The sequence below is a fragment of the Dendrobates tinctorius genome, unplaced genomic scaffold (assembly GCF_039654945.1).
Source record: "Dendrobates tinctorius isolate UK_male_01 unplaced genomic scaffold, ASM3965494v1 ptg000211l, whole genome shotgun sequence".
Lineage (NCBI taxonomy): Eukaryota > Metazoa > Chordata > Amphibia > Anura > Dendrobatidae > Dendrobates > Dendrobates tinctorius.
The window spans coordinates 29968147-29990888 of NW_027361878.1; the positions used below are offsets into that span (position 1 = coordinate 29968147).

Genomic DNA, 22742 nt, shown 5'->3' on the forward strand with positions numbered 1-22742 from the left:
AGGAACTTATCTAGATGTCTGGTGAGCACTTGGAACCCCCAAGGGCTTCACAGACGTTTATAACGCAGAGACGTGAAAATAAATCATTTCTTTTCCAAAAAAATAATTTTTTAGTCCCCAATTTTTTATTTTCCCAAGGGTAACAGGAGAAATTAGACCACCAAAGTTGTTGTGCAATTTTTCCTGAGTACGCTGATACCCCATATGTTGGGGTAAACCACTGTTTGGGCACACGTCGGGGCTTGGAAAGGAGGGAGCACCGTTTGACTTTTTGAACGCAAAATTGGCTGGTATCAATGGTTGCATCATGTCGCGTTTAGAGACCCCCTGATGTGCCTAAACAGTGGAAACCCCTCAATTCTAACTCCAACCCTAACCCCAACACATCCCTAACCACAACCCTAACCCCAACACACCCCTAGCCACAACCCTAACCCCAACACATCCCTAATCCTAATCCCAACCATAACCCTAACCCCAACACACCCCTAACCCTATCCGTAACCCTAATTCCAACCCTAACCCCAATTCCAACCCTAACCCTAGTTCTAACCCTAATTCCAACGCTAACCCTAATTCCAACGCTAACCCTAATTCCAACCCTAACCCTCTTTCCAACCCTAACCCTCTTTCCAACCCTAACCCTAATGGAAAAATAAAAATAATTTCTTTATTTTATTAGCTGATCCTGCCTATGGGGGTGATAAACGGGGGGTTTATTTACTTTTCATTCTATTTTGATCACTGTGAGAGTTTATCACAGTGATCAAAATAGAATGAAGGGATATTGCAGCCGGCGGGTGGACTGCGCATGCGCCCGCCATTTTCAAGATGGCGGCGCCCATGGTCCAGGACCGCGGGACACCGGGAGGTGGAGAGGGACATCGGAGGTACCGGGGGGGGTCGGAAGGTGGGGGGAGCACAGAGAAGGGGGAGGGGAGCCGATGATGACGGCGGCACATTGCTGCCGTCAGTCGGTATCGGGGGCCGATTGGCCCCGTGAGCCGTGGGGGGGGTCGGATCACGGTCTCCAGCCATGTCCGATGCTACTGCAGCATCGGCCATGGCTGGATTGTAATATTTCATCAATTTTCATTGATGAAATATTACTATCGCTCTGATTGGCTGTTTCACTTTTAACAGCCAATCAGAGCGATCGTAGCCACGTGGGGACGAAGCTGCGCCCCCTGTGGTGAAGAACAAAGCCCCCTGTATCTGCGGGTCGGGTGACCTTTCAGTGACCTAGGTCACCCGACCCGCAGGGGGGCTTTAAAGTCATGACGCCACATAGGCATCATGGGTCGTTCTGGCACGACTTTTCATGACGCCTACGTGGTGTCAAAGGTCGTGAAGGGGTTAAAGGGAATCTCTCAGCAGGTTTTTGCTATGTAATCCGAAGACAGCTTGTTGTAGGGGTTAAAACACAGATTTAAGTGCTGCCTCTCATCAAGCTCTGTGCCATTGTTTACTTGTAATTGTTTTAGCAACAGGAGCCTTCATTGCTGGACAAGAGCAGCATGTGGGTGGTAGGCTGACTCCACCCCCTTCTGTGAGAGGCAGCTCACTGTCTATAGACATTGTATATATAGAGAGGCTGGGGTTAGCTGTGGTTAGCTTCTTCATCTCTGCTGCTTTGCTAAATCTAAAAACTGTGTGAGAATGGCTGCACCCAGTAATATAAGTGATACATCATTGGATTCAGCTTCTTTGCCTACATTATGCTGATTTCAGATGAGGTAGCAAAAACCTGCTGACAGATTCCTTTTAATGTGTTTTTTTTTATAGGCCCATGTTTAGAAGTCCATAAAATTTGGTCAATTCTGCTACATTGTAAGGAAGCTAGATCTAGTTTCTGGCCCACAATGGTGTTGTCACTCATTTGCGCCATTTCAGCGGTGAGTGTTGCCGACCTGTGTGGTCTCTTCTTCTAGACATCAGCTTGTCATGGAAACCTGATGCCGTCTGGTAACTTCATTCATATTGGTCATTTAAACCCAACTCCGGCAGGCGAGAAGGATGCCATCTGAGCAGTCAGGTGGTTGGTCTCCTGCCACTTAGTTCCTCTGATATTCCATGGTTTCATTACAGATGTATAATTCTGCTATTCCATGGCTCCAGCGCTGCTACATTGGGTTATCAATTCTACAGCTTCACAGACTAAGCTCTGCTACATCAGTTCAGCATCTCCTCTACAACCACCCCTGGCTCCTGTTGCACATTAATATCATTCAGTTGATCAGCTGAAGATCTACTTCGTTTCCGATCATGGGCTTGGAGAATCATTCCCACCAGGTGAGACATAACAGGTGTTAATGCGACGTATCAGAAACTTTATGTAATGCCTAAGATGCTACATAGTGAAGAAAAACCAGTATAGTCAGCTCACCACTGTGTAGAGTCCTCTTTAGACAGCTGGCACTCAGCACGGTTCCATTGAAGCAAACGTATATAACAGGAGGGAAGGATCCAGCAACAAAGTAGCAGTCTAAAAATTAACTTTTAATCCATTACTTGGACAGCACAAGATTGTCGGGCAGAGAACACAGTGTAGTCAGATCGACGCGTTTCGACTTTGCAGTCTTCGTCAAGATCTGACTACAATGTGTTCTCTGCCTGACAATCTTGTGCCGTCCATGTTTTAAAGTAATGGATTAAAAAGTTATATTTTAGACTGCTACTTTCTCTCTGGATCCTTCCCTCCTGTTGTTATATAAGATGCTACATACTCCTACTTATGAACTTTGCCTAATGCTACCCGAAAACTGTTTTTTTACATTTTGGATAGGTGATGAATATCTTCGATTGGAGAACCACTTTAATATGTGCTTGTTTTATCAACCTGAAGAAGAGATGACGTGTATTTGGCAGAGTGTAGTAGTATTTGAACACGGCATTTATTTTGGCGTGGTATATTACTAGTGTGTGGGTGCAGTGTACTATTATTGTACGGTCCGGTTTTACTCTTTGTGCACATGTGGAATTAAGTACAATACATTGGAATAGTATTGTTATTACTTGGAAACTGATTTTAGCTCTGCGCAGCATCATTTGTATATGCTTTAGTATGCATTAATATTAGTGAATTACAGTATTATGCAAAAGTTGTAGATAATCTGTAGACTGTGAGCCCTCGCGGGCAGGGTCCCCTCTCCTTATGTACTTGTGTGTCCCGTGTCTAACACATGTATACTATACTTGTCTATATTTCCCCTTTTCACCTGTAAAGCGCCATGGAATAAATGGCACTATATAAATGCACAATAATAATTTAAGTTTATTTTTATCAATTAACTAAATGCAAAGTGAAAAAAAAAAACCCAGAAAACTAAATCGGATCGATAGTTGACGTGACCGCCCTTTTACCTTCAAAACATCATCAATTCTTCTAGCTACTTATATACAGATTTTGAAGGAAGTCGGCAGCAGATTGCTCCAGACATCTTGGAGAACTGACCACAGATCTGTGGATGTCACTTGTACAAATCCTTGTTTCTCTTTATGTGATCCCAGACAAGACTGGATGATGTTGAGCTCAGGGCTCTGCAGGGGCCAGATCACCAGTTCCCTAACATACAGCTGATATAATTAAAAAACATCTTCAGAGTAAAGAAAAACAAAAAAAAACCTAAGACGTTGGAGATGAAAACTACATTGTATAAGTTCTAAAAATGGTAAGTGTTTTTCATACATGGAATGATGTACCATACAAAATAATATGGTAGTACCATGTTAGCCAGAAAAATCGATGTAAATACTTAGGTACCAAAAAATGAGGAAGGTATTCAAAGAGTAATACCTTTTTATTGCCTAACCAGAGAAATTATATTTGCAGGCTTTCAGGGCTCAGAAGGCCCCTTCATCAGGCTACATTACAAGTGAATTACTGAGAACAGACGGCAACATTTAAATATGAATTACAACAGGACATGAGATGATACAGGCCAAGGAAATCAAATTAAGGTTTTTGTATACATGTATATGAGGTGGAAGTGTTCTATTAGAGATCTGAAGACCTTGTAGAGGTGTGAACTGTTTCCTTGTAATGAGTCATGAATCCAGGTGTCAAATTGAGTCCTATTGTTAGAGATTGAAACATATGTATAAATTTGAACTCCCATATTTTTCCTTTCTCTGTCACTATTAACCCCTTTACCCCCAAGGGTGGTTTGCACGTTCATGACCGGGCCAATTTTTACAATTCTGACCACTGTCCCTTTATGAGGTAATAACTCTGGAACGCTTTCATGGATCCCGGTGATTCTGACATCGCTTTCTCGTGATATATTGTACTTCATGTTAGTAGTAAAATTTCATTGACCTAACTTGTTTATTTGTGAAAAAATGGAAATTTGGTGAACATTTCGCAATTTTCCAACTTTGAATTTTTATGCCCTTAAATCACAGAGATATGGCACTCATTTCTCATTTTTACAACACCATTTTATTTTTACGGACCACATCACATTTGAAGTCACTTTGAGGGGTCTATATGATAGAAAATACCCAAAAGTGACACCATTCTAAAAACTGCACCCCTCAAGGTGCTCAAAACCACATTTAAGAAGTTTATTAACACTTCAGTTGCTTCACAGGAATTTTTTAAATGTTTAAAAAAAAAAAAAATGAACATTAACTTTTTTTTCTCAAAAATATTACTTCAGGACCAATTTTTTTTATTTTACCAAGGGTAACAGGAGAAATTGGACTGCAAAAGTTATTGTGCAATTTCTCCCGAGTACGCTGATACCTGATATGTGGGGGGGAACCACTGTTTCGGCGCATGGCAGAGCTCAGAAGGGATGGAGCGCCGTTTGACTTTTTCAATGTAAAATTGGCTGGAATTCAGATCGGACGCCATGTCACATTTGGAGAGCCCCTGATGTGCCTAAACAGTGGAAACCCCCCACAAGTGACCCCATTTTGGAAACTAGACCCCCCAAGGAACTTATCTAGATATGTGGTGAGAACTTTGAACCCACAAGGGCTTCACAGAAGTTGATAACGTACAGCCGTACAATTAAAAATCATTTTTTCCACAAAAATTATCTTTTCACCCCCAATTTTTATTTTCCCAAGGGTAACCGGACCCGATAAGTTATTGTGGAATTTGTCCTGAGTACGCTGATACCCCATATGTGAGGGTAAACGACTATTTGGGCGCATGGCAGAGCTCGGAAGGGAAGCAGCGCCATTTGACTTATGGCTGGAATTGAGATCGGACACCATGTCACGTTTGGAAAGCCCCCCGATGTGCCAAAACAGTGGAAACCCCCCACAAATGACACCATTTTGGAAACTAGGCCCCCCAAGGAACTTATCTAGATGTGTGGTGAGCACTTTGAACACCCCCAGTGCTTCACAGAAGTTTATAACACCTGGGCGTGAAAAGAACAAAATCATATTTTTCCCACAAACATGATATTTTAGTCCCCAATTATTTTAACAGGAGAAATTGGAGCACAAAATTTGTTGTACAATTTGTCCTTAGTATGCTGATACCCCATATGTGGGGGTAAAACACTGTTTGCGCACATAGCAGAGCTTGGAAGGGAAGGAGCGCCGTTTGACTTTTTCAACGCAGAATTGGCTGGAACTGAGATCAGACGCCATGTTGCTTTTGGAGAGCCCTTGATGTGCCCAAACAGTGGAAACCCCCCAATTCTAACTCCAACCCTAACCCCAACACACCCCTAAAATGGAAATACATTTTTTTATTTTATTATTTTTCCCTAACTAAGGGGGTGATAACGGGGGATTTGATTTACTATTTACAGCAGGTTTTTTATATTTGGCAGCTGTCATACGCTAAGACGCTTTTTATTGCATCACCACATATTGAGAGCTATAATTTTTCCGTATTTTGACCCACCGAGTCATGTGAGGTCTTATTCTTTGCGGGACGAGTTGACGTTTTTATTGGTATCATGTTTGGGCACGTGACATTTTTTGATCGCTATTTATTCTGATTTTTGGGACGCAGAATGAACAAAAACCAGCATTTCATGAATTTCTTTTGGGGGGGTGCGTTTACACCGTTCCGCGTGCGGTAAAATTGATAAGGCGGTTTTATTCTTCGGGTCAGTACGGTTACAGCGATACCTCATTTAGCTTTTTTTATGTTTTGGCGCCTTTATACAATGAAAACAATTTTATATAAGAAAAATTATTTTTGCATCACTTTATTCTGCGAGTTATAACTTTATTTTTTCGCTGACGATGCTGTGTGGCGGCTCGTTTTTTACGGGACAAGATATTTTCAGCGGCACCATGGATATTTATATCAGTCTTTTTGATCGCGCGTTATTGCACTTTTTGTTCGGCGGTATGATAAAAAAACAAAGCAAAAAACAATGCTTTATTATTTTGATTTTTTTTAAGGGGTTCGCTAAAGGGGTTAACTAATGGGACAGTTATAGGGCGGGTCGTTATGGACACGGCGATACTAAATGTATTTTTATTTTTTTACAAAAAAATGAATTAGGGAATATTTTTATTTAGCGATTTTTCTTTATTATTTTTTACACTTTTTTCTTTTTACTTTATTACATTGTCCTAGGGGGGACATCACTGTCATGTGTCAGATCGCTGATCTGACACATCACACAGCGCTGTGACAGATCAGCAATCTGACAGGCCCTGCACAAGGCTTCCTCATGCCTGCGCTCTGCAGGCACTGAGGAAGCCACCTCCCTGAAGGCCCCCGTGGCTATATTAGAACCGGGGACCTGCAGGAAAGGAGGCCCCCAGAGCAGCACATCACGCTGCGCTGGGGGTCTCGGAAGCACTGAGGGAGCCCCCCTCCCTGCCGATGCTTCCCTAATCCCCCGGTACACTGCGATCATGATTTACACAATAATCGAGTGTCCTGGACGGGATAAGCTCGTCTTTAGTACCAAAATATGACTCGATCAAGGGATATTTCCTGTCCGTTCAGGTAGTGTTTTCAGCAGACTCCTTACCATCAGAGGCAGGATTACAATTATACATTAACACCTCTATACCCAGAAGTTACTTGTGTGTATCTACTCTATAGTTTACTCCAGGCATAACCACCATAGTGTCATTCAGCATAATGTCAGGTGTAGTGTATTAAAGACTTTAAAAAATATTAAAAATCATTAAAAATACTAGTACAGTTGCAGGCAGGGTTGGGGAATTTATTTTTTTAATTTTCTAAAATCAACATCACATTCCCGTGACACATTGGGATTCGGCGTGTTACATCCACACTATTTCTATTGCTTTCCAACTGGTTAAGAACAACTTCATATTCAAGAGGTTCAAGCTCTACCGTATTTACAAAAGACAAAAAGGTTCATTAACAAAAGGCTACATCAGATGGAAAATTGCAAAAAACACAAGTGTAAGAAAATGGATATTGTGTCGCTCACAGGAACAAATCAGATTCCAGAATTCATTTTATTTCTCTAGTGCAGGCTTGACAAAATTATAGAAATGATCCAATGGGTTGGTATAGGCAACAATTGAGTTTGTATGCACAAAGCCCTAAAACGTCAGTAAATCAGCAAATAACATCCTGTATAGTAAAATCGGAAGGACTAATTAAAGGATCACTAAACCCAAAACTTAAAAAAAAAAAAATCCTCATTTATCAAATCAATCCAGATTTCTTCCTACATCTTCTTGCCGAAATCCTGCAGTGAACGTACACTACTTCCCTCCTTAGTTAAGGTGAAGGGTTTAATGTTCCTGTTCTCAGAGGGAAGAGGCTCCTGCTGCAGCTTACTGCAATGTTAGGGTATGTGCACACGTTGCGGATTTGCCGCTGTGGATCTGCTGCAGATTTCCTAGTGATTTACAGTACAATGTAAATCTATATCGGAAATAAAATCCGCTGTGCACATGATGCGGAAAAATCCGCGCGGAAATGCAGCGGTTTATTTGTTTATTTTCTGCAGCATGTCCATTCTTTGTGCGGATTCTGCAGCTGTTTTACACCTATTCCATTATAGGAATCCGCAGGTGTAAAAACGCAGGCGAAATCCGCACTAAATCCACAGGAAAATCGCATGGATTTTGACCTGCGGATTCTGCCAAAAATAGATTCCGCGTGGAAAATTCCGCACACGAATCTGCAACGTGTGCACATACCCTTAGCGGAAGGAAAGTGGAGGATGGAGATTACAGTGAGACCGCAATACACAGACTGGCTGGCGGCTCTCCCAACCTCAGCATGACCGCTTCATGTATTTCTATGCAGCTGTCACATTCGGGTGGGGAGAGCAGTTGGCCAGTCCGTGCACTGCGGTCAGATCTCACTCCTATATAGATGGCTCTCTGACTTCGCCTGTAATTGCACCTGTTCTGCAGGTACAAAAACAAGAGTGTTGATCTTGTAATAAGGAACAGTAAGGGGCTGATTCATGAAGATTGGCATAGCGCACTCTCGCGATACACCAGTCTTGCCGGAGTAGAAGGTGTTGAATCCAATAACAGGTGCACTTCGGTGTCTCTACTGAGTGGATACTGAGCATTTCTAGCGTATAAAACGCTGGCATTTTTGAGAAGTTTGATGGGTGACATGACCACGTGCCCACTGCGCCTCCTCTCCAGCTCCACTTATTTCGGCCCAGTTGATTCTAACTGCTGAAAGCCGCAAAATTTTTGCGTAACTTCCCACCGCGCAAAAAAAATAAAAATACACAACTTTTTCCAAAGCTTTTACACCAGTTTTCTGCCGTAAAAATTTTAATCAATCGGTCCCCTACTGTCGTGAAAATGACAAAACCTGCAAACTTTGTAAGTGTCCATTGCGCCAAAAAAAAAAAAAAAAACCTTTTCAAAACTTTTACAACAGTTTTTATTGGTGTTAAATCTTTGAACCAGCCCCATGTAGAATACATTTTGCAGACTCTTAAATTAGTCAGGAAGGGTCAAATAAATTAAAACTATACTAGGCTACATTCATATGGAGGTTTTTAGAGCTCAGCGAAAAAAAAAAAAAATCCTCTTCAAAAACGATTCCTATTTGTTGTTATGGGAAATCCAGTCTGATTTTTTTTTCGTATGAGTGTTCTTCTTCTTTCCGAAAGAGGTTTTAATAAAACGCCTAGTAGTATTGGTGGGGGAAGTGCATGGCATTTTGCTGAGCAGATCGTAGATTTAAGATGAACAGTAAAATACAGTAGGGAGACTCAATCATCTTGCAGAAAGAACAAAAAATGGAAAAAAAAACAAAATCTTAAGCTTTGATTTTTTTTTTTTTTTTTTTTAAATATAAAAGGGGATGCGGCGTTTTGTACGATGGATAATATAATACACCCTTGAAAGAAAAAAAATCCACCCAAATTCACCAAACTACACAAAAATGTAAAAAGCAGATATCAAATGCAACAAAATATCTTCTGATCACCCAAGGAAAGTATAATAAAGCTAAAGAAAGTACATTGTACAGGAATATAAAACATCTTCAACTCTAAATCTAGATACTTTGGGGAAGATGGCAAACCTTGTAGAGGGGGGGGGGTGCTATATTACTAAAATTGAAAAGGTGGTGGACTGCTAAGAAAAGCACCCAATATCATTTGTTCCTGTCCTTGGTCTGGAGTGGCACTCAAGTTATAGACCGCACTCATCACACCGCGGGAATGGTCACGGACATCTTTCGCGGCTGGAAGTGTGGCCAAGAGCAAAGGCGATGACGAGACCTCTGGCAAAATTGGGACCCTTTTGCCTACTTACAAGTCCTGTGAATATATTAGTGACAAAGGCTTCCTCTGGCAGGTACGTCGATTTGGCCATTTATACAGTACATTAATATATATATTAATTTCAGCTTATAGCACACTTGAAATACAGTTTCCCCAATGCAAAATCTGTGCCAGTGCCTTCTTCCCCCCGGTTGCTATTTCTAGTGCCAATGTCCTCCTACATGGCAGAGGAGTAATTGCAATCCCTGATTGTGACGCCCCCGACCTCACGCATACTTCTTTAGAATTAAAATTGAACTACAGAGAAAAAATAAAAAGAAATGAAACAAACGGCTTAAAACTTACAAAAGGCAATCAGTGCATGGTGCGATGCGACTGAAAGCGGCCCCCACCACGCACGGCATCAAACTCTTGCCCTGATTTTATTATGAAGGTTCTTCACTTGCTTTTCAAATAAGACTCATATGAAAAAAGAAAAATACTTATCCTCTTTTTTTTCTTATCCTTGTGCCAAAAAAATATTTGCTCTCCCCCACCTTAGTTTCTTGTACTAAGTCCCAATTTAAAAATCATCATTTTGCCGTTCTCCGCTTGCTGAACCATCTTTGTTACTGAAAGCAAAATCCGGCGCAGTCCGTGTAAAATGTATTAATATCTATATACAGCATGTGTGATAGGCAGCATCGTGTACGGGAGGAAAGTCACGCTTACGGAGGCCGTGCGCTTGCGCTCAGTAATATATATAGCCGATCATGTTGGAGGCGTAACAGCGGAGTTCTTTCAGTTTGTTGCATCTTCGGGCGATATATGGGCACTGCTTCACTAACGCCTTGATGTCATGTCTCAGAGGCGATGGCTGGACATGCGCACAAAGACAATGAAAGACCCCCATCGAGACGAAAGAATTTAATGATTAGTTAATGACCCCCTCAAGAATGGCTCACATGCCTCAAAAGCCACAAGTCCACTGTGATCGGTGCAAACGGAGCTTCTGTTTGGGATCCAACATGTTGCGTTGTAAGGGTCTCAAAGTCTGTTCATCATTGGAGGTGCGCGTTTATGCATATATAATTTTTATATATATGTATGTAAAATGCTGTGGTCTTTTTTTTTTTTTCCTTTTTTGACTTTTTTTTGTTTTTAATTTACCCACACAACCACCCAAGCCCCATGATTGCCCACAGGTCCCATTCTGTTGGCGTGACAGGGCCTTATTTGCAGTTAAGATTTGCGACGGTGTGACCCGTCCGGATGAGCGTGATGGGATTTATTTCTTCTTAAAGAAACTAAATCGTTTTTCTCTGTCTTTTTCTTTTCCTTCCTTGTTACGCAATGTCACGTTGCCCTCGGTGGCACTATTGGGGGACACGGGAGGCATAGTCATAGCCCGGGTCATTCCTTTGGGTACGCTTGGAGAAAGCTCTGAAGTATCGCTAGTCGAGGAAGACAGTGAGGCGTTAATCACCCGCATCCAACTGCTCATCTCAGCCTGAAGGAAGAAGAGAACGGGATTACAACTGTGACACGATCATGAATATGCACACGAGACCTACGGGCCCTCATTGACCACAGTGTTTGTGATTTTCCCCACAATTAATGAAAATACTAAATCTCCGTTCCATTATCCTCTGGAACAATATCAGCTGCAAACCACTTACCTCGTCTTTCGCTTGGAAGAGAAACTCTTTCCCATCTGGTAAACTGTGGAATTAATAATAAATAGGTTTTATTCTGAGTAGATTACCAATTCTATTACTTGTCTGCCAGTAACAATGACTGCGCTCATCAAGCACGGCCGCCATAACCTCACCTGAGCTTGAAGACATTCTTGCGCTTCTTGTACTCGTGCGCCACACTGCACTGCGCTCCCGTCAGCTGGACAGGAACCTCGCCGTGGTACGTTATGCCGCTACTGGCGCTCTTTCCATCCTTGTAGAATCCCAAACTGCCTTTCTTCAGGACACAGTAAACATTTTGCCAGGACCTGTTGGGCGATAATTCACACCGACACATTGCCTTTATTGTTGTTAATCTGTTTCTATTTTCTGATGGTAGATTTTCTTCTTAGACATGATTATAGGGATGGCCATTTTGCCTGAGCTTAAAGGGATTGTCCACTTCTGGTTCACCCCTTAAGTGCTAAAGTGCCCCAGCAGTCACCTGGGCCATAGGCAACAAGGGACAATCTTTGACACATTAACTTGTATAGAAGTATGATCTAGGCCTGCTATGATGAGGGGTATGGTTATTATGCAGAGAGGAGGAGGTGAGCTGTGGCATTCCTGTTGTGAATGTTGGATACTGTGTTATCTACTGTATATAGAGGTGTCATCAGTCATTGTAAAGGAGGAGGAGAGCTGTTACCATTACAAGTTATGAATGGTGCCCCCCCCCCATGTTCCTGCTGTACACAGGTGTATCTCACCTATTGGCGGCTTTCTTGGAATGAGACTCCATCTCCTGTTTGCGGTGCAGCATTCCTTCCATCTGCTCTGAAGCAAACGGCTCAGGACTGCTGATTGGTAAAGTCGACGTCTGAAGATTTATAGGCGAGAACGTTGGTCGTGATGGGATTGGCGGGGAGGGCGGCGGGCTTCCATCTTTTGCATTTAGGTCTGTCTTTGCTCCATTAGCTGCTTCGGACGTGTCGTACCCCTATAGAAATAGAAAGGCATTGTCAGTTTCTGCCATTTACTGCAAGTAAAAAAAAATGCAGGATCCTATTTAATGACTTCAAGCAGAGGTCTTAAACGCCATGAAGAGGTACACCATAATCTTATAGCCAATGGTCTTTCCCCCAACCGCCATTTAAATCAGCGTATAAGAAGGCTAGGTACATGTGCGATATATTGTGCATTCAGGCTAAAATTATACTTCTTGTTTTTCAAAATTTTTATAAAATAAAAAATTATGATATCCACCACTTTTTTTTTTTTTTCTTCTTGAAGTCATCAATAAATGAAATACTTGCCTGATTTTCAGAGAAGCCGTCATCGATCCGCCTGGCGTCAGATGACGGCTGTTAGAAACACAAGTATATTTTATTACATTTCATGCTAAGTTTATCTGTAAATAATCTGAAAGTTTACAAATGAATGTATATAATATATATTTGTAGGGTTTTGATTTTTTTTTTTCTGCTTGAATGAAGATCTAAAATAGATATTCCAGTTCAGTGTAGTGCGAGGTTTTATTTTCCATGTGAAACACCGTATATATATTTTCCATTTGATTTTCACAATGAATTTCTTGTATTTTTCTGACATCTTTACTGGCAGCTAATGATTAGGAACACGCAGGGATAAGTTTGCTCATCGGTGATCAGATCCAAGTCTTCTTATGACCTGTGGACGTCTGGGTCCGTCACATACAGACTGATGGTTTATCATCCGTGTACAGCATACCCCGTCCAAAAGTGTGACAGACTAATACAGTGGGGTGGTCCTCCATCCAGGACCAACCTCCATCAGTGCAGGTTCACCATATTAACAAATGGGGCTAAACACCCTGTAATGAACACAGGGGTAAAGGTTCAGAAGGAGTTTCCACCACTGATATTTATGACCTCTCCCTTAGGTCCTCAATATCAGATTGATGGGGGGGGTGGACACCACTGATCAACTGTTATCACCTTGGGTAGCGACCAAATTAAACCACGTATAGAGAAGAACTCCACAGCTTCAAAGTAAAAAAGGAGCAGTATCAACAGAAAGTGACCCATTTTAAATCGGGTACCGTATTTGTGTTAAAAATATTTTTAGAAATTTTGGGGGTTTTTTTTGTTTTTTTTTCTTCATTATTTTTACGAAAAAAAAACCCCTAAGTTCGTAGACTTGCAATTTTCACACTTGCCACTAGGGCATTTTTAGACTCTTTTTCAGCAGCCTCATTATCATCAGAGGCAGGGTTACTACGACAGGCTTCACCTCTATGGACAGCTGATAACACAGGATCCGCTAATCACAATAAGCGATGTCACAGCTCACCTCATCCTCTTCCCAGTAACCTTTGCACATGCTTAGTACAAATTTTCAATATAAAAAGATATGATCGGGGTCTGACCAGTGTGGCTAATACTATGCAGGTATGGTTTCTTAAAACCAGAAGTTAAAGTCTAAATTAGCTGCAAATAGTGTGAAAATTTCAAGATTTCTAATTTTTAAATTAATTGCTATATGGAAATAAAAGATGGACAACATTTCTAAAAAGAAAAAAAAAAACCTAAATTTAACAAACATTTGGTTTAAAACCATACATCATTTTTTGATCATTTTCTAATAATAATATACATTCACATTAAATATGAGCTGATCTGCAGGACATGGAGGTGGCCACTAGATAGCACACCTGAGCGGTGATGTTCCAATCCATACACAAATTTGAATCTGGCATCATTTGGTGATAACAGCTGATCGGTGGCACCCCCTACATCAATATAAGGGTGTGTGCACACGCTGTGGATTGTGCTGCGGAATTTTCGGCGCGGATTAGTGTAAATTTGCAGGTAAAACTGCAGGTCAAAAGACCTGCGGTTTATCTGCAGATTTTCTGCAGATTAGCCTGCGGGTTGACACCGATCATGGAGCAGGTGCCAAACCGCAGCAGAATCCGCACAAAGAATTGACATGCTGCAGATTTGAAACCGCAGCAAATCCACACGGAAAATTCCGCACCGTGTGCACAGCGGATTTCATTTTCCATGGATTATAATGGTACTGTACACCGCAGTTTCTGCTGCGGATCCGGAGGGCCAAAACCGCTGCGGATCCACAGCGTGTGCGCACACCCTTACTGTAATAATGGAAGAACCCTTTACCTATCTGGTCTTCCTAGGATACAACCCACTCAGGTATGTTACTATCTGCATAAGGTGGTTTTAAAATGCTAAAGTAATAGAGCTCTTCATTGTGAGATAGTGGAAGCGTTCAGAATCCCATACACCTATGTTACGTAACCCAGAATACGGAACGTACCTGCGGCGAATCGGAGTCTGTACACAGCCCATTAACGGAAGCCTGTTCAGTTTGCAAGTTTTGTAGCCTAGATAGAAATGACACATGAGTATAAGGGGTTAAAGAAATACCATTTGAGAAGTAATTGAGATTTTTACAGTGAAATTCCAGTATATTTAGTAATTATTTTCATCAATTCAAAAATAGAAGTCAAATAAAAAAGGCACGATATAAATAAGATCAGTCTTCAGACCTTCCAGCATTTTTGAAATTGAGGCTGCTGTCAGCAAAGTGTGCTGTCACTGTACAAAACACTAGTGATTTATGAAGTCAAATCTGCTGTAGATGTAGCAGAGCTCTTGAATGCTGAGCTGTGTACAACGCCGCCAACAGCCCTGATTGGCAGCTGCTTCTATACACTTTCACCAAGCAGCCAATCCGCGATAGGGGCGGGGTTGCAGATTAGCTGGACTGGTCTGCACTCGAGACCTAGTCCTGCAGTGATAATCTCCTGCTGATAAAACAATAAATGTATTGAAAACAAAAGCACACAGCCTAGTAAGTGACACATCCTTGTAATCTGCCCCACAGTGCGGTTCTCAGATTGAAGAGCACAAAACCTGATGACAGGATCCGTTTAAAAATTCAAGAGAGAACCAGTATACCCAGCCCCATTAATTATAACAAAATTTGCTAATTCAATCTTTAGGAATTTTCCCATTTTCGGGTCTCATAGTTTGTCCTTTTGTCATGAAGCAAAGCTGCAATTGCTCTGGACCCAGGTGACTGGTGGCAAAAATGGGGGTAAAAATGAGTAGGTAAAAGTAGCATCAGTCTTGCCTTTCTTGCAGAACGGTGACAGGAATGGAATGATCCTCCAAAATCTGGTGATTCTGTTCCTGGAAAATCTCTTCTTGCTTTGGCTCTGGTGGAGGTGGAGTCTGAGGCCTTCGTTTCCTCTCCTCTTCTTCTCTTCTCCTTTTCAACTCAATCTCTTCCAGCTTTAGATTAAAAAAAGAAAAAAAAAAAAAAAAAAAAAAAAAAGAAATAAATAAAAAATGATTCCAATCAGTGACCAGTGAAAAGTTTTGTAGCTTCGAGACATGCATCCGCAGGGACTCAAACATATTTTTCGAGCACGCCGAAGACACTCCGTTAGCAGCGGAGCATGCTCAGATAACACCTTATCCCAGCACACTCGTTCATCACTAATCACCACCCCCTAAGGCATCTGATCAAGCACACTGATATTTTTAGCTGGCCTCACCGTCGTTAGCTTTTCCAAAAGTAAGAATCTTTCGTCCCAAGTTGAGACCGATTTTTGGAAAGCTTCGTGTCTCTTAATCAGGTTCTCCACTTCGTCTACATTGCCACCCAGCTCCGAGGACCGCAAAATGGGCTCATTACTGGAAAGCCATGCCTCCGCCACATTTGCATCTCTTCCAAACATCAGCACCTCCAGAACTAAAAATGGACAAAAAAATAAATAAAAATGTTAGTGTGTTGGCTGGACGGTCACTGTATAATTTCCAGAATTGAGAACTGTATAAACCACTTACCTATTTGCAGCCATTCCATTTTATCTTTCCATTTGTTTTCCGTCTCCTGCCGCCTTTCTTGCAGTTGTTCTAGTTTCTCAGAGATCTGAAAGCAACAAGGAAAGGAAAAAAAAAAAAAAAAAAAAAAGTATTATTCAATAATTTATGGACCGACAGGAGATATTTTTCCAACCTTAATCTCTGTAGAACCACGTTAGGCCTCCCGATCCTTCAATCAGGAGCATTCTGCTCCTGTGTGTTTTTTATATAGGCCCAATGTCAATCCAGTGCTAAAAGGAGGACTCTGGCGATATGCAGAGTACTAGACTAACTTAATTTTTCACAAAAAATTGCATTTGGGCATTCCACTTTTTTTATTCTCTAAGGAATGGACAAACTAAATTAATGTAAAAAAAACGGAACCGCTACATAACTGATGGAAATGAAAGTGAAAGGGCTCCCCTGATTATTATCAGATCTGTTATTTTGTATATCAAGTAATGGACACAGGACAGATCCCGTTTGTCTGTTCTTAAAAACAAAAATGGACAAATGGAATTCCGAATGCAGGTGCGAACGGAGTTCCTAACTGATTTTGGAGCATATTTGCTGGAGTTTTTGAATTTCCCCTTTTAAAGTGGTCACTGAGTGCTCATTTGGCAAAATGGCCATTTCTCCAACCTCCCTTAGGGCTCAATCAGACATCAGATTTTCACATACAAATTTCAATGATGGCACCTATCCCTGGGAAAATCTATGGGGCCTTTCACTTGCAAGCGATTCCTCTCAGTCCACGAAAAAATCGCAGAGACATGTCCGATTTTAATCCGAGGATTGGATCAAAATTGGCAACGCAAGTAAATGGGTTTGTGCAAAATTCGGAACACACTGATGACATTCGAGTGCAGTCCGATTTTTTTTTTTTTTTTTACAGACTGTCAGAATGAAGGTGGAGAAACTTTATTTCTCCACATATGACAGAAACTGATGACTATCGGACATGTGCATGTGTTTCCAATAGGTAGTTGCAGCCAAAACATCTCTGGCACCAGCTCATCTCCCAAGGAAGCCAAAAGATCAGATGTTGCAGGTCGACATGACCGAGCCTCCGCTCCCCCCCATCATCATCCATTGGGGGACACCCAATGCCTACTACAAATTAAGTGGTTGGTTTTAATCTAAGTGTATGAGAGCCTGATGCCCTTTGATCAGTTTTTAATATAGTTTTTATGGGTAAAAAATAGTAATCACCTTGTCCGATGCATAGTGATTCTTTTCTAGCAGGGAGTTTCCGAGGTCTATGCAGGTAGTAAAGCTGTCTCCTCGGGCATCCACCTCTGCTTTAATGCTTAGGTGATTTTTTATTACTAGATCAGCCGATGATACATCCCTATTTAAAGTGAAGATTAAATGTTAATAATTGGAATTAAATATAGATAACATAAAAAAAAAAAAATTCCAATCATAGGCTTACCGTGGTTTTTCTTGAGCATCGATCTGGAGATTGACATCATCCATCCATAACATGAGATCTCTAACCATTCTAAAAAAGCGAAATTTCTCCCCGGTGTCCAAAAGTAGCTGGCGACGTGCACTACTTGCATCTTGCAGTTCACTCCAGGCTTCAGTCACTGCCTGTTCATGCTTTTGAATGTCCGCTGCCTTTTCACCAGCGTAAGCTTTTTGAAGTCGAGCGGCATCCTCCTGAACCTGCTTTACCTACAGAAATACAAAACACCAAGAATGATAGTTTACACCAAATTACTAAAATTCCAGTTCAATAACCTGTTTATCTGGGATTAAGTGGTCAATCTTCTGGAGCACACTGCTCCCCTGCCTCCCAACTTGATGCTTGACCTGGGATGGTCCTGAAGATTGACAGAACGGTCACAGGCCTGAACTGCGCACTCTCCGAGGCAGCTTTGTCTCTGCCTCGTCAGAGGAGAACAGGGACATTGAAGATGGCAGGATCCAGTCCAATTCAGAGCAGCGCTTACAAGCTCTATAGCACAGAGCTTTTAAGCGTTGCCGTCTTTGCCTTGGAGACCAGCCACTGCTGACAAGACTGCAGTAGAGGCTGGAAACCTAGGAATTGAGCGGTAAACTATAGGACTAAAAATTCCGATGTTCTTGAGAACTTTAAGTAGTAATCTGCAAAGTTGCTTTTTATGTACAAGAACTTTTCTATTATAAAGAAAAAAAAAAAAAACGTAAAAAGAGGTCGTCTCAACTTGATAAATGGGTACAATAGCAATAAGCTGGGTAAAATAGAAGACTTTCATGGTGGACTAGGTTAGGCGGTGGTGGGTAAGAATTCATGTCTCTGCTTCATGAAATTAGTAACTTTTATGGACATATTGAGGATTATTAATCCGGCTGATGGTCTTACCTGTGCGCTAAGGGCTTGTATATCGTGCTCGAATGTGGTGTGCATGCGCTGCATGGCCTCTGCTGTGTTCAGGTCTCTGCCAGTCTCTTCTGGTATTTGCTTCTGTTTGTCCTTGATCTGGCCCAGAGTCTCTCTGGCGTCCTGGTAGAAACGGTGAAGCTCATAGGAGGCCGCCAACATCTGGCTCCTCGTATCAATCATTTCGAGAAGGTCAGCCCAGGCTTCATTGAGACCATCCTTCCATTCAGCCACAGTGGCGTTTTCCGAATGTCCAGAGGAAATCAGATCATCGGCCATGAGGTTGACGGCATCCACGCGTTCCTGTCCGATGTTACTTGTATCGCGAGAGAATTCCCGGAATTTATCTCTCAGCATCTAGTTTAGAATGTGAAGACAAGATACAGTCGTAAGAAATACTTTGAATCAACCATCAAACAGGACCTAAAAATGTGAGCATAATATCAAATTCTATGTCTGTCAGTGATGGACGTACATACCGTTACATGCTCATAATCTTGGCCCAGCTCGTGCGAAGCTGCCACAATCTCCCGCTCCGAGATCCAGTGCTCCAAGTCTTCTACGTCTCTCCTAAGTTGGCAGAGTCTCTGGTGTTCCTGCAGCTTTCCGCTTCGCTCTTCTGCCAGGTCTTTTAGACTGGCGTATAGCTTGTCAACTTGTCCTTGGCGCAATGTAATCCGGTCACTATTAACCAAGGAGAAATATTTATTTAAAAAATGAGATCAATCAATATTACTACAGCTTATTAAAAGGGGCTGTCAACAATCTGGGGCAGGAAACAAAAATAAATAATTTTTTTTTAGAAAAGTGAAATCCTTACTTCCCGAACTGTTGGCGCTACTGCAATCTCTTCCGACAGTTAGCTAACATTGTTATGTCACATTACCGCTGCAGCCAATCAGCAACTACTGATCATCTGAAACCTCCTCTATTCCGTAAAAGTGAGTCCGCTTTCACATAAAATGTAAAACATACTTTAAACAGGTTTTAATTTGCTTTATATTTGCAGGACTTTTGGGTGACGTTAGTGAACGAGAAGACATTACAACAAATGATACATTAGGACGCATTCAGGCGTCCATGCACATTGGTCAGAAATCTGACCCAGTGCCCGGACTGGCCGTAGGTCTCCCAACCAGAGTGTGACGGGTTTCATATATACAGCTCTGGCAAAAATTAAGAAACCACTTCACAGTTTTATAAAAATCAGCTTCTCTACATGTCTGACACCCATTCCATTCCAGTGTCAGGTGAATTCCAACTAGAGGACACATCATTCTACTTAATGTGCTTCTGATTAAGTGATCACCTGAACCAAATCTTATTCAATGAAGGAAAGTATAAAAAAAAAAAAAACCCTGCTGTGGTGTTCAAAATCTTCTTGCAATAGGACAAACTGGATGGCAAAACAAGTGTTAGTAATATCCCAAAAGTAATAGGAAAGAAAAAGATGGATTTTTGGTTCTTACCGTAAAATCTCTTTCTTGGAGCCTTCATTGGGGGACACAAAAAACCATGGGTGTATGTTGCTGCTGCTAGGAGGCTGACACTATGCAAAAACAAGAAAATTAGCTCCTCCCCGGCAGTATACACCCACCAACAGGCACCAAGCACCTCAGTTGGTGAAAAAGCAGTAGGAGAAGCAACGAGAAAAACTCGAACCATATGTACCAACCCAACAAGGGACTCTAAGACCCAACACGGTACAACTTAAACAGGGAGGGTGCTGTGTCCCCCAATGAAGGCTCCAAGAAAGAGATTTTACGGTAAGAACCAAAAATCCATCTTTCTTTATCGCCTTATTGGGGGACACAGAATACCATGGGACGTCCCAAAGCAGTCCCAAGGGTGGGAACAGCAATAAGGAACAAAAGTAACCGAAAGGCTTAGGTCGGCCGGTGAGCCACCGCCGCCTGCAGAACCTTCCTACCAACCACAGCATCAGACGAGGCCTGGGTATGAACCCTGTAGAACCTCGTGAAGGTGTGCAAAGATGACCAGGTTGCAGCCTTGCAAATTTGCATGGCCGAGGCCTGGTGATGAGCAGCCCACGAAGCCGCCACAGCCCGGGTGGAATGAGCACTTACTCCCGGAGGGGGCCGCTTTTCCTGAAGACGATACGCTTCCAGAATGGTAGAACGAATCCAGCGAGCGATCGTGGATTTGGAAGCCGGAAGGCCCTTCTGGCGACCTTCAGAGATGATCAGCAAGGAATCGGACAGACGAAAGGAAGAAGTCCTGGCGAGATAGACACGCAGGGCTCTAACTACGTCCAGTTTGTGGAGAGACTTCTCAAGAGAATGAGATGGAGCCGGACAAAAAGAAGGAAGGACGATATCCTCATTGATATGGAAAGCAGAAACCACCTTTGGAAGAAAAGAAGGAACGGGCCTGAGGACGGCTTTGTCCTGATGGAGAATGAGGTAAGGGGAACGACATGACAAGGCCGCCAATTCAGAAACTCTTCTGATGGATGAAATGGCGATCAAAAAGGTGACCTTCCAAGAGAGAAGGGACAAAGGAATGTCCTGGAGAGGCTCGAAAGGCGCCTTCTGGAGAGCGCTAAGGACGAGGTTGAGATCCCACGGGTCTATTGGCGAATGATGAGGAGGAGCCACATGGGAAACCCCTTGCAGAAAGGTTTTGACCTGTGGTAGAGAAGCTAGCTCTCTTTGGAAGAGGATAGAGAGAGCGGAAACCTGGCCCTTGAGCGTACTGAGGGACAGACCCGCGTCTAACCCAGACTGAAGAAACCCCAGGATAGATGGGATAGAAAAAGACATTGGGAAGACTCTTTTATCATCGCACCAACGGAAAAAAGCCTTCCAGTACCTATAGTAAATGCGGGAAGAGGCTGGTTTCCTGGCTCTGATCATAGTTTGAATAACCTGACTGGACAGACCTGATTCCTTCAGAATTGCGGTCTCAACGGCCATGCCGTCAAACTCAGAGACTGAGAATTCTCGTGGTAAAGGGGGCCTTGTGAGAGAAGGTCTGGACGGTCTGGAAGCCTCCAGGGAACGTCCGCGAGCATGTTGACCAGTTCCGCGTACCAAGGCCGTCTTGGCCAATCTGGAGCGACTAGAATCACTGGTACGCCTTCCGATTTTATCTTTTTGACCACGCGAGGGATCAATGCCAGAGGCGGGAACAGACACGGAAGTTGAAACTGGGACCACGGAGTCACCAGTGCATCGCACGCGACGGCTAGAGGGTCCCTGGACCTGGCTACGAACTGCGGCACCTTGTGGTTCATCCGAGATGCCATGAGATCGACATCCGGGGTGCCCCAACGGTCGCATATCTGAGAGAAAACCGCAGGGTGCAGGGACCATTCGCCGGACGCTAGGCCCTGGCGACTCAGAAAGTCGGCTGCCCAATTTTCCACCCCTGGAATATGGACGGCGGAGATTGTCGGAACGTAACGTTCTGCCCAGCGTAATATCTTGGCCACTTCTGACATTACTTGTTTGCTGCGCGTGCCCCCCTGATGGTTTATGTACGCCACGGCCGTGGCGTTGTCCGACTGAATACGGACCGGCTTGCCGGAGAGGAGGGGCTGCCAATGAAGAAGGGCCAGGAAAATTGCTCTGATCTCCAAAAGATTGATTGGGAGGAGAGACTCCTGTGGCTTCCAGCGGCCTTGGGCCGCTTTCTGATGGAACACGGCTCCCCATCCTAGAAGGCTCGCATCGGTGGTGATAACTTGCCACTGAGGCAGAAGGAAGGACCTCCCTTGGAGAACTGACGCTGGCCGTAGCCACCAAGTGAGAGACTGCCTCACTCTGAGAGGAAGCCGAATAGGACGGTCCAAGGACATCGTGGTCTTGTCCCAGGCTGAAAGCAGAGACAGCTGGAGGGGGCGAAGATGAAACTGCGCAAAGGGTACTGCTTCCATGGAGGCCACCATCTTCCCCAGGACCTTCATGCAGAACCGAATGGGAATGGGAGCAGGCCTCTTGAGAGTTCTGATGCCCTTGGACAGAGTTGTAAATTTTTCCTTTGGAAGAAAAACACGGGCTAGCTTCGTGTCGAATTCCATACCCAGAAAGGTCAGACGCTGGGTGGGGATCAGAATGGACTTCTCCTTGTTGACCAGCCAACCTAGGCGGCTGAGAGTGTCCAGGGTTATCTGAAGGCTCCGGAGACAGTCCTGGCGAGACGAACCCTTGAT

The 22742-nt window shown here is 43.0% G+C and overlaps 1 protein-coding gene across 3 annotated transcripts in view; it reads right to left on the minus strand.

The window, feature by feature from the left end:
• Nucleotides 1–7143: 7143 nt before the first annotated feature.
• Nucleotides 7144–22742, minus strand: part of LOC141058425 (spectrin beta chain, non-erythrocytic 1-like) — a 172746-nt gene continuing 157147 nt past the window's right edge. For all 3 annotated transcript variants that reach the window (XM_073554677.1, XM_073554675.1, XM_073554676.1), the window contains 13 exons: nt 19048–19252; nt 18551–18925; nt 17636–17880; nt 17413–17551; nt 16183–16267; nt 15891–16087; nt 15464–15624; nt 14645–14711; nt 12643–12690; nt 12097–12326; nt 11482–11655; nt 11330–11372; nt 7144–11160 (listed from right to left, as the gene is read on the minus strand). In XM_073554677.1, the coding sequence (XP_073410778.1) occupies nt 10939–11160; nt 11330–11372; nt 11482–11655; nt 12097–12326; nt 12643–12690; nt 14645–14711; nt 15464–15624; nt 15891–16087; nt 16183–16267; nt 17413–17551; nt 17636–17880; nt 18551–18925; nt 19048–19252 (2191 nt within the window). In that variant the 3' untranslated portion in view covers nt 7144–10938. The remainder of the gene's footprint in view (nt 11161–11329; nt 11373–11481; nt 11656–12096; nt 12327–12642; nt 12691–14644; nt 14712–15463; nt 15625–15890; nt 16088–16182; nt 16268–17412; nt 17552–17635; nt 17881–18550; nt 18926–19047; nt 19253–22742) is intronic.